The sequence below is a fragment of the Schistocerca nitens genome, chromosome 4 (assembly GCF_023898315.1).
Source record: "Schistocerca nitens isolate TAMUIC-IGC-003100 chromosome 4, iqSchNite1.1, whole genome shotgun sequence".
In the NCBI taxonomy this organism is placed as follows: Eukaryota; Metazoa; Arthropoda; class Insecta; order Orthoptera; family Acrididae; genus Schistocerca; species Schistocerca nitens.
Genome location: NC_064617.1, coordinates 342,944,169 through 342,957,234, shown reverse-complemented (window position 1 = coordinate 342,957,234; position 13,066 = coordinate 342,944,169). Strand labels below are relative to the sequence as shown.

The 13,066-nt window shown below is 39.0% G+C and overlaps 1 protein-coding gene across 1 annotated transcript in view; it reads right to left on the bottom strand.

Annotated features, from left to right (window-relative positions):
* LOC126252297 (fatty acid synthase-like) overlaps nt 1-13,066 on the bottom strand; it is a 338,172-nt gene that overhangs the window by 90,922 nt on the left and 234,184 nt on the right. The window contains exon 22 of the mRNA XM_049953179.1: nt 7,640-7,810. Within this exon, the coding sequence (XP_049809136.1) occupies nt 7,640-7,810 (171 nt within the window). The remainder of the gene's footprint in view (nt 1-7,639; nt 7,811-13,066) is intronic.

Below are 13,066 nucleotides of genomic sequence, written 5' to 3'. Positions count from 1 at the left end.
GTAAGAAGATGTACTGAACTGCAGGAAGCTCTGCAGAGGATTAAGGAATTCTGCAGGACCTCGCAGGTCACCCTGAACATAAATAAATGCAACATATTGTGCATACATATGAGAAGAAATCCACTTCTGTACAGTTACACTATCAGTGACAAATTGCTGAAAACAATAACGAATATCTAGGAGTACCATCCAGAGCAGCTTAAAAAGGTGGGTTGAACACATGAAGGACTGTGATTCAAAGGAAGAACCTTAAGGAAATAAAGTTCATCCATGAAAGAAGTGACTTACAAAATACTTGTTTGACTTATTTGCGAGCATTGCTCATCAGTATGGAACCCTTTACCAGTTGTATTAACAGAAGAGACAGACAAGATCCTACAACGAGCAGCATATTTCATCATGCGATCATTTGGTCATCAAGAGAGTGTTATGGAGATGAGATTCTCAACCTACTCCAGTAGTAGATATTACAATAGAGGGAATGTACATCACAGAGGGTTTTACTACTGAAATTCTGAGAGTATGTTCTGGGAAGAGTCAGATAAAATATTAGTTCCTCCAATATATGGCAAAATGACTACAATGAAAAATTCAAGAAATTAGAGCTAATACAAAGGTTTGCTGACAATCATTCTTCTCACATGCCAATTCGCAAATGGAACAGGAAAGAGGGGATCAGATAGTGGTGCCAGAAGTCCTCACAACCAGATGGCTTGCAGAGTTTTGACACAGATGTAGGGTACTACTGCACATACATGGGAAAAACATGGATCTAGTATGCCACACAGCATACAACACAACTCTCAACATTGCTCCCTCTCCTGGGGAAACAGTGACCCATTTTCATAGTTCTCACTGGAGTCAACTACAGCACCTGGAGCTAGATCTTGTTATTGGTCCTCTGTATGGCAGTGCTGATGAATCCTCATATTCTGGTCATGTTATCTCATCCTCTTCATTATGATGACAATCAAAGATAGCCCCTCCCATGAAAACTTTGTGATTGCCATCACAGTCTTCAGTTTCCTTGAATGAGAAGCCCTTACAATGATCTGCACCTCAGGATGGTAGTAGAGCTTCATGTGGAGGAGATTGGATGACGTCTCTGTGCTTTTATATTTTCTATGAATGATCACCATCCTCAACTTTCTATTGATAACTGACAATCAAGGAAGAATACAAAATGATCCAAAGTAGCATTTTAGTAAATTTTCTGACAGTTCCACTTTCCACACAGGAACAAAAACCCATAAAAAGCTTCTCAGGCCGTGTCTCACTGGCTGGTGCTTGCTCTAATAGCAATCTCTATCTTTCTCCCGGGTGTCAACTGGGAGCCAGCTGTCTTGCTTCTTTGGTCCTAGTGATGAGGTGCTTCACATAGTTATTCAGAGTAATGTCCAGCTCAAAAAGGAATAGTATATCCATTGTCATTTCAGCCTAGCAACTGTGGAGCAGAAAGAATGGTGTGAGGCCTATAGTGTATTTCTTTGCTTGTTGTATGTAAATGTCATGACAAGCAATATTGTATCCCAATGCCTCTGTTAGACATTGTCCTATCTAGAAAGCATATCTACCAATATCTTATCAAAGCATTCTGTGTGGCCACAATCTGTGGGTGGTAAGCATTATCAACCTGTATGTGATGCCAGTTTCGATTGGCAAACTTTTCCATGATCAGAGATCACCCCATCAGGTGCTTTATGCTTCAAAATGATGTCTTCTACAAGGACTTGGCAATTTATGGAGCTTTGGCAGTTGGCACAATTTTGATGATAGAACAGCAAGTGAGGTTCACGTTCTTCGACTTTGGGATCCCACCCAAAAGGTCAACTCCAGTTCACTGGAATGGTGCTGTTGCATGTGGAAATGGTATTAGATGTCCCAGAGGTAAATATGACACATGCTTCGTACACTGACATTCCTTACAGTGGCTCACAGATTGATAAAGTCCTCACCAATGGTACATGTGTCTGATTGTGTCTAGAGTCTTTACGAATCCCATGTTAACAGATGTTGGAGCATCATGGAAAAACTTCAGTATAACTGGCCATAGAGGAGTCCAGATGATGAGCAATCATTTCCAAATCGCTGAATAATGGTTCCTCTTTCATAATGCTATGTTTATTAATGGAATTCTCCTTTTGGTTGGTTCCTAATTCTTCAAAGCTTCTATGGATTGCCCTGTGTTCAGTTGCAGTGTCATTTAATTCAGGGATGATGGAGGTTCATATTCTGCCACACAATTTCTTGAAAGTCAGCCAGCATCCTTGTGTAGGCATCCAATTTTGTATACCACTGTGAAGTTGTATACCTGGAGACTTAGTGCCCATCTTGCCAGTCAACTCAATGGATCCTTCAGGCTAGACAGCCAGCACACAGAATGGTGGTCCATCACAACAGTGAATGGTTTTTCAAGTAAATATAGCCAGGACTTGTTGATGGCCAAAACAACTGCAGGGTACTTTTTTTAAATTGTGGAGTAGTTCTGCTCAGACTTGCAGATTACTCTGGAAGCACAGGCCATCACCATTTCAGCATCTTCTGAATTTGAACTAGAAGTGTACCTATGCTGTAACCGCTAGCATCAAAGTGAAGTTTTGTCTTGGCACTCTTATTATACAATGCAAGGACTGGAATATATGTTAGTGTCTCCTTAATAACAAGGAAAGACCTTCCCTTCACCTTGTTCCACAAAAATGTGGCATATCCCTGTAGCAGTTCTTGCACAAATCCTAGTGTCCTCCCCAAAAATGAAAATCTTCATCATCATAACACAAAACAGAAAACTGACTTTTACATGCATCAAATAAAGACCTGTTTGTACCAAAAAGGAACATTACACCATGGTAAAGTTATTTAGAATAGATTGCCAACAGAAATTACAATAATAAATGGTTTAAAAACTTTAAAGCAGTATTAAAGGAATGTCAATTAATGTATTCCTTCCATAGTCTGGAAGAGTTCCTCCAAAATCTTTGAGAGCCTAAGAAAGTTAATGGTAAGTGTATAAGTCACATTCCTTATCACTTACAAAAATACTGTGTAGATGCCTATCTACTTGTAGCATGTACAGACTGTAATAAAAAAAAATGGCTCTGAGCACTATGGGACTCAACTGCTGTGGTTATCAGTCCCCTAGAACTTAGAACTACTTAAACCTAACTAACCTAAGGACATCACACACATCCATGCCCGAGGCAGGATTCGAACCTGCGACCGTAGCAGTCCCACGGTTCCGGACTGCGCGCCTAGAACCGCGAGACCACCGCGGCCGGCACAGACTGTAATCATTAATATTAATTTATTCATATTTTCAGTTGTAATTTTCTAGATGAAGAGGTTTAATTATAAGCCAAAGCTGGAAAAATTGTATTCATTAATACACAGAAAACATAATGTAAACATGAAGATACATTTGCACTGACCTGTTCAATATTAGATGTGCTGTACTCTGCATGCAAGATTTACTGGACCAAATAATAAATACAAATACAAGAGCTGTGCCTTGGTACATGAATCCTTTATGAATCACCAGCAGTACAAGTACAGTCTACAAAAGTTTCTCACATTGTGAATGTGTTGAGGAGTCAGAAAATCTGAGAGTGCTCTTATTTTCTCTGATCCTGAATAGACCCCATCTCCATTCACTATATTATATTTGACAAAATGAAAATCTTATCCCATGGATCTGCCTATTGGTTACCTGTCTCAAAGAAATCAATGAGATCAGAACGTGCAACCACTTCAACTGGTATAGCCACTATACCCATAATGGTGGATGCAAATGGGCTTCAATGCTGAAAAGCTACAGAGAAATAACCTAAGTCATCTTCCGTCTAATGAAATCAGCATTGCTACAAATGTTCTCCACTCATAAACATCACCTTAACCTCTGGTAGGATATGAGAGTTCCATGATTTTGTGACATCTCCATAACATAATTCAGCCAACTAAATAATGTATCATAAGGTTACAGATAACTTCCAATGATGATGACAGAGGAAGTTATTGAAAGAGTGAGGTTAGATACAAATCTTATGTGACAAGAAACCCACACTCATTTATTCACATATCACCAACATATTGAAAGAAACATGAGGGCTCACAAAATGTTGACACCAGGATTTCTTCTTCAAAGGCCTCCATAAACATTTTTGCAACATCTGAACTCATTCCACCATTACATTAGATTCATAAAGGAGACAGAAGAAAACCAACCTCTGTTTTTTGAAGTGCTCATCAAGTGAAGTCCACATAGCACACTAGGACACAGTTTTTACTGTAAACCAATGCATACAGAGTTATACTTCTATGTCTCCAGCAGTCATGTCCTCTCACAATGTGAAGTTATCCTAAGCACTCTAGGATTCACAAAATCTCTGAACAAGAGTTATTAGCAATTTCCTGAAAGGGTTGTTACAACAACTGTCAGATACAGTGCCCCTCAAAGCTATGAAAGTCTGAGCCACAGCTTGCACAGGAAAAGGAAAAGCCTGTTGCAATGGTGCTTACCCCTTATGAGGAAAACACATAAGTGATATCTGGGAGAACATTCTGGAAATATAGTGTAAAGCACCAGCCAAGACAAAAGCCTTGTAGGATTCTGTTAAGGATAACCTATAACTCTGGAAACCAGGAGTCTTCTGCATTGTTTGACAATATAAGAAAATGTAGACAGCTCTGACTGTGTGGATGCCCAGGAGAGATGTGTGGAGCCCGATGGTCACATGAATAAAGAGTATGAGTATAAAGTATGCTTTCCTGGAGCACTACATCTCCAAAAGATATATCATGAATTAAGATGGCATCAATTTGTTACAATCAGCCATCACATTCTGGTACTTCATCTTGAAAATATCTGTAGAAATCCAGGTATGAAATGAACTTTTAAATAAAGACAGCAGTTTATAATTAAGTAATGCTTTGTATAAGGGGCATTCAAAAAGAAACAAGCCATGGCTTGATTACAGAAACCAGTACCTGTATGTTAGAAGTATTGACCATGGCTGTTGAAACACTTGTCCCACTGTGACACAAGGTGGTGGATGGCTGTCTCTCAAAATTGCCGGGGCTGCGATGTTAACCAGTTCCGCACGTATAGCTGGACGTTGTCGTCCAAAGTGAGTGCAGGAAAGGTAATCCTGATGTTTTTCTTTGACCAATATGGCCCCCTTCTGATTCACTTCCTGCAGCAAAGGACAACAGTGAAAGCCCAGCATTACTCGCAAACCTTGACCACCCTTCACCAAGTGTTCAAATCAAAAGGACCAGGTAATCTCACCCATGGTGTCATTCTGCACCATGACAATGCAAAGCCTCATACAGCCAATACAGTTGCAGCACTCCTGAAGAAATTCAAATGGGAGGTTCTCAGCCACCCTCCATGCAGTCCAGACCTCTTTCCCTGTGATTACGCCATTTTTGGTCCCCTAAAAAGGATCTGAGGGGCAAATGATTCGCCTCGAACGACGATGTCCAGCTATACGTGCAGAACTGGTTAACATCGCAGCCCCAGGAATTTTATGAGACAGCCATTAATCAGCTTTTGTCACAGTGGGACAAGTATTTCAACAGCCAGCATCAGTACTTCTAACATACAGGTATTGATTTCTGTAATTATGCCTCTCGCTTGTTTCTTTTTGAACACCCCTTATATCCATCCTTGAGTGAGCCCAAAAAACAACGATAGGCAATGGGAAGTTTTGCTTGCATCATGCTGCCTGAAGAACTAAGACTTCAGCATAGTCACGGCTCCCACACTCCAGCAGTGTTGTGAGTTTGGTAGTTGTGGCATAGTATCTGAGGACCACTGTCATGAGTTTTGTAGTTGTGGCACTGGATCTGAGGACCATAGGACATTTCCTGGCAGTGCACTTCTCCTTCCACTTCATTAGCAGAGCCATGTCCAAGCATTGCAGGATTGATAGCAAGATGGCAGGAATGCACAAGACAGTGTGAAGCGGTAGAAGATCAGTCATCAGGACCACTGCGAATGGCAACAAGGTAGTTTGTTGAAGTAATATACCATCTCAACAAAGTCACGTGGCTGTTTGTGTGTGCATGTGTGTGTGTGTGTGTGTGTGTGTGTGTGTGTGTGTGTGTGTGTGTGTGTGTGTGTGTGTGTGTGTGTGTGTGTAAGTACAGTCTAACTTCTGCACAATTTCAGTGCAGTAATGTGTTCATTGTAAATAACTATTGTAGTAGTTCTATTATATGTTTTTGAACTTATAAATAAAAAAATATTTTTTTAAATTTTAAATTCAGTGCATTAATGTGGTCTTAGTAAATGAGTGTTTGTAAGATAATTCTTTCATATAGAGTTCATTAAAAAAATGACAATCATTCCACTTGGGACCTGTGGCAGGTACATTAGCTTATTTGTTTCAGTTGTAAATAACTATTGTAGTAGTTCTATTATATGTTTTTGAACTTATAAATAAAAAATATTTTTTTAAATTTTAAATTCAGTGCATTAATGTGGTCTTAGTAAATGAGTGTTTGTAAGATAATTCTTTCATATAGAGTTCATTAAAAAAATGACAATCATTCCACTTGGGACCTGTGGCAGGTACATTAGCTTATTTGTTTCAGTTGTAAATATTTGTCATGTATTTTTTTTCTGACATCTTCTACATCCTGGAGGACCTCCTCACTATGGATCAATTGTAATAAACGTAAATCTAATCTAATCTAAACACATGAGAACAGTTGAAAATTGTCATACACTGGAAAAATCTTAAAATCATGAGAATGAAAATTATTCTCAGCTTTTAAACTTGCATTCTTCTACAGAGCTGCCATAAACCAGGACAAAGAAAGTCACCCTTCTGTGTTATAGGCATACATCAAATAATGTCCTCAGAACTGTGATATGTGTCAGTCACATTAGTTGAGAAAAATACAAGATTGATATCTAAGAAAACATTTGCTCATTCACTACTAAACACTTCAGTTTTTAGATAACTTTACTATTTTTGTGTTATATTATTTTGTTACCTGTAAACGACAGTATCTCTTACAAAGGTTTATGAGGAGTGGTGATGTGTAGCAACAAAACAATTTATTTAATATGTTGGAAATTCTGCTGTTGTTACCTCTTTTAAGGGAAATTATAATTTACAAAGTTCAGAAAAGGTCAAAAAGAAAACTTAGGATTTCATAATCAGTTTTCTAATGGACAGCACAATTTCAATAAGCAGGCAGTGTAATTTTCTTTTCGTACAACATATTACATCATTCAGCTTATACTTTTCATCAAAAGAAAAGGTAACTGTGACATCTAAAGTATACAATTTATTTTCTCAAACTGTCATTCATGAAAAGTGTAAAGGTGTCAATTATTTAAACATGTTTTCATGTCTGCTTTTATGTGAAGTGTTCACCCTCAATGACATTTATACACCCTACACATTTTCACTGAATTTCTACACAAGATGTCTAAAGCTATTTGTTCAATGAAAGATGTTTTTATTGAAGGAATAACTACAATAATTCGAAGCAAGTCCAAAGAAATTTTATCGGCTGACATAAAACACCTAAAAAATAGGTTGTGCACATTTCATCACTTACACCAACTAAGAGTAACTTGCTGCTTTTTTTAAACTCCTTTATGCCACACAAAATCATGAATGCAACTTACTGTAGTGTATACAACAGGTACTGTAGCTGCATCCTCCAAACTCCATGACTGAGGGACATCATAAACATTCTCAGCAATAACATTAGTTGCTAAGCCTTGGCCAGGTAGAAGCCCCATTACTCGTCTACCATTTTTATCTTTACCAGAGAATTCCAGACCAAGTATGCTGTTCTGAAAAGTATTCAAATGACAATATATTGAAAATGAAAAACATAGCTGTAATATATAAGATTTGAAAGTGTCACATAATGACTTACCTAGTTGGCTCCCTTGGCAAGTACTGAAGAGGACTCAATAAATAGTGTTAAACCATTCTCATTACATATGCGATGTACACCTACCAGTATTACTCTTGATAGTTTGCTAAGAAGATGTGTTATAACAGGCAGTAACATTGATACTTTTAATAGTGTGAGTTCTGATGCTTGTTTGAGGCATATGCAAAAAGTATGCTTGAATTTAAATGTTGGCTGCTAGGAACAAAGTTGCATTAATGCAGTACCCTCTAATGATTGCTTACATACAGTAGTCATTTTACAGAGGGGGAAACAAACAATAATGATTTCAAAAATCTTTTCCTCCACCAGTTGTGAAACATGTGCTGTAATTTGATTTTTGTATGCAGTAGGATCTACAGGTGCTCAGATCCCTCCTGAGTTAACCCTAGTTTATGAGCCTACATAAATGAAAGAAGGAAAGCTTAGGCAGAGGTGTTGATACTTTAAAGTGACCATACAAATGTACATAATGAAGAACAGAGTGGCATGCTCAGCTCCAAACCTGGTGAAATCATGCAACAAGTTGACCAAAAACTGTGATCCAATCACTGATTGACTATGGGTGCTCAGCTGACAAATGTCCTCAAGTTGGACACATCAATATTTACATGGCTGTCATGGAAAACCATAGATATCACACACTGTGTGTAATGTAGATACTAGAAATGCTTACTAACAAACACCAAGACCAAAGAATGTCAAACAGACTCGCATTTTTGGAGCTCTGTCAACAAGATGGCATTGATTTTTCTGTCATATTGTTGTGGGTGATGAAACATGGACATCCTACACCAGTGCAGAACTAAACAACAGCCAGTGCAAAAATATCATTTGGCTTCACCAGATCGAAAAATTTCAAGTAATAATTTTACTCATGTCAAAAAATAAACACTACCATTTTCTGTGTCAAAAGAGCATTCTTTTGCTTGATTTCATCGAATATTGGTCAACAGCTACAGCTGATCTTCACAGCAATATACTCACCAAACTGACCATGCAATAAAAATTGACACCCCTTGAAAAATGTCTCCTCAGATAGGCCTCCCATATGACCATGCATGTCCATACACCGTGGCCTGTACCTAGTATGAGATTCAGTATTCCTGTTGGTAGCTTTTTGATGACTTAATCTTGCATCTGGAGACTATTACCTCTTCTTGTATTGGAAACAGTGGATTGGTGGATAGCAATCTGATGGTTTCAAAGGATTCAAGACTATTGTTATGAACTAGTTCAGTATCCAATTGGAGAACTTCTATGCAGAGGCTTAGGAAGGTAATATAACATTATGTAAAGTGCATGGAAGTGAATGATAATAATGTAGAAAAATGAAGTAAGTTTGTAGAAAACTTAAACCAACAGTAAATGAGTTCCTTTTCATGAATATATTATGCTGTACTGCAGAATAAAGTACTTGGCATGGCTGAGCTGAACCAAGACACCTTCCTTAGTAATGCAAGAAGCCAAGGAAAGTGATTCAAGCCATGACAGCTACGTAGAATTCAAACAAGGAAGTCCACTGATATAGCAAGTATTATAGCCTCACCACCAAGACGATTTCTTCACACCATTTCCAGACTGGTCTACCTGAGTTGCAAAATTATGAACACAGCAGAAAGAGGGGGCATTTATTATGTGGCTGGCCTGATGTCCTGATGGCCAGACCACAGCTCTGTCATGGTTTGACTGGAAGGAACCAGTGCCATAGCACAATAGATGTGCACCAGGCATCTGCTCATTTTTGGCAGAGTTATTTTCAGTCTGAAATCAGCTAGCTTTGATGAGGGGCCTATGATGGTCCACCACGCACTCATCTAGCATCTACAAGCTTCTGTGTTACTGGAAACTCAGTTCTGGGATTTGAACACTGTTAGCCATAGTGCCACTGTTCAAGAAAAGCCTGATGTGGTGGACATACCACATTTGACCAGCAGGTCATTTGGTGGCCTCCAGCATGAGCATGCACGAGCAGCTGCTCTTCAGCCATCAGATGGGTGAGCTCCATGCAGAGTTGTTGGACTTCCACTAGGCAGAGTAGCTGATGCCCATTGGAAGTCCTGCCAGCTCTGTGCCCTTGGACCACCTCTGTGTCCCTGCCACAGCAACACATGCCATGTGGTGATTTTGCTGGCTTCCTGGCTAGCTGCTTACTTCTACTGCCTTGCTCCCATCGGTGGCCTGTAATGGTGTTGCAGCAACTGTTGTATTCAAGCAATGAATGTTCGGTTTGTTAATATGGTTTTACTAATGCCCCAATGGGTGTCCAACAGATCTCCACCAATTCATCATGCACTATTGCACCCTATAACAGTAGAGGTCATAACTTCAGGCTTACAGTTATTTTTATGATCAAACAGCACATTCTTTTGAATATGCCTCAGATTATGAGTAAAGGATGTACAGGCTTCACAATTGTAAATTATATGTCCTTAAAGCCTGTACCCACATGAAGCTGAGTTAACCTTGCAGCAGAAATTGGTAAAATGAAATTCCATTTTTAAAGAGGACTGTTTAGCAAAAATATGTGGAGAAATCTATCACCTAATAGAATGTCTGTTTTTAACAAATAAATTTATAGGGAGATCTGGAAATGAAAACTAGGAAATCAAATATAAAACATATCCACTGCAAGATTTGATGGGCCTACAAGAGGGCATAGAAATGCTTTGCTTAGGCTTCTTGTTGAAGGCTTCTGCCTTGGTCTTCTGGGATGACAATTACATCTGAGATTTCCTGTCGAACAATTCTGCTTGAAACTCAGACCAAGGCTTTTGTCATGAGCAGTGGTATATTTGATCGCTGTGGAACAGAATGGTGCTGCATCCTGCACGGGTCATATGCAGATGTGGACTAAATGCCTGGTGATGATATAACTGCTTTTCAGGAGCTGTCCATCTGTCAGAAGACTGCATTTACCTCCTGCTACCCAGAATTAAGATGCCCTGGTGCATGTGAGTTGCTCATAGCTGTTCAACAGCCATCAACCATGAGGAGAAGCCAGGGACAGTATCAAAAATGAATTACTATTGAATATGATGTATGACTATAAAATTGCACATCGTCTCTTTGTGAGTCTTGTATTGTACTGACTTTTCTCTTGTGAAGTCTACTCCCGGCCATCCAACAGTCCACAGCTCATTTATTAAGAGGTCTACTACATGTAAAAAGTACATGTGTTTTATTGAAAACTGATCCAACTGATTTGTGAGTGTCATTCCATTCACAGATTTGAAGAAATAGAAGTTTTGTTTGCTGTGGTTAATGGAGGAATGCTATTTGGATGAATACAGTACCCATTTGTATGGTGATATATTGCAAAATTTCAAACATTCGCAAGTGCTTTGATAAACTTGTACTGTTATCATTAATTGTAGGCTTTAACTTAATTATGCTCTTCTGAAGTTTTGGAGAACAGTAGGCCTATCCTTGTTCAAAACAATTATTATCTAATTGCATTGCACAATTACATGAGATGTAAGTTATTTTGAGAGTTTTCAGATGCTTACAGAACTGCATTTTGGATATATAATTTATTTCATAGCAAATCAGAGTTTGTGGTTCACAGTTCTGCCAAGAATATATCACCCCTGAACTTCATTTTATATCAACACAAATAAATGTGCATTTTTGAGAACTTCCAGAAGCTACCATTATCTTTTGCATAATCTATGAGGAATTTGTAGCAAATCGGTGTTTGTGGTTTAGTTACTGTAGCAGATATTCTAACTAACATACTGTGTTACATCTAGTTTTCCCTTAAAGAGGAGTAGCTCTATATATTATCTGCATTTATCATTAACTCTGTTTTTGAGTTCACTATTAACTATAATTAACCCCAAAATGTTTTAAGAAATTAGGAGTTTTTACCACAGTTTTTTCATGTTGCATTAATAGAAATCTTGTTTTGTGTTGCTTCAATTCTTTAGGAAATTAGAAAATTTTTAGCTCAATGGATTAAAAGACAAACAGTGGGCATAATTTAAACTTATTTGTTCACTGCTTCATAATACATTGCACCAGCCAAAATTTTTGCCCCACTGTATATGCTGTTCTTAAACACTGGAGAAGTTGGTTGACATTCATAATCAGTTGGAAATCGCCATGAGTACTGTCAAATGATTGTCAGTTGCTCGAACCAGTGTGTTGGAAGAGCTCCCTAGAGTCATGTACCTGTGATATGAGTACCAAGGCACTTCAAGTACTAACTTCTCCCATGCATCCTGTCTCCTCTCCGGAAAGTACAAAATTTGTCATTACTCATCCACTTGACTGTGAATGGCAGGTCAATGATATACCTAGGTGTCCTGTACAGGGTGGCTGGGGATCAAGTAGGACTCACAGAGTTGTACCAATCCCCCTAACCAACGAGTTTGAGGTACTGTATTTTACTGAAACTGAGCCATTGGGGCTCACGTCACCTGCTTTGTCATATCAGGAGGGGGCAAACAAAAAAGGGTCTATTTATTGTCAGCAGCTTAAACTTACAGCAAATGATGGTACCCCTCAAGGAAATGGCAGCAAGGGCTAAGAAAGGACACCAGGTGCACTCAGTGTGTATGCCAGGGGACCTCAGTCAACATGTTGAACAGGCTATTCCAGCTGCCACAGAGGGAACAGGGTGCAACCAGCTGCAGATTGTGGTGCACATTGGAACAAATGATGCCTGTCGTTTCAGTTCTGTTGTCATTCTTGGGTCATTCCAGTGACTGGTAGAAAAGGTTGAGAAGACCAGCCTTGAGCATGGAGTTTCAATGAAGCTCATAACTTGCAGCATTGTCCCAAGAACTGATCATGGCCCTTTGGTTCTAAGTTCGGTGAAAGGGCTGAACTAGAGACTTCAAAAGTTCTGTGACAAGCTAGGCTGCAACTTCCTGGACTTGCACCATACGATTGAGAACATACATATCAGAGGCTGCTACTCAGGTAGCTGACTATGTGTGGTGTGCACATGACGGTCTTTTAGATTAGGCAACTCTCCATTCAATCCACATAACAACAACTGTAGGAAACCCAGAAGTATCAGTGTAAGATCTTAATACCTCCCACAGGTGAGAGTATTAAAATCCTAATGGTAAACTGCCAAAGCATTCACAATGAAGTGCCATAGTTTGAAGTGCTGATGAATAGCAGTGAAGCTCACATAATACTA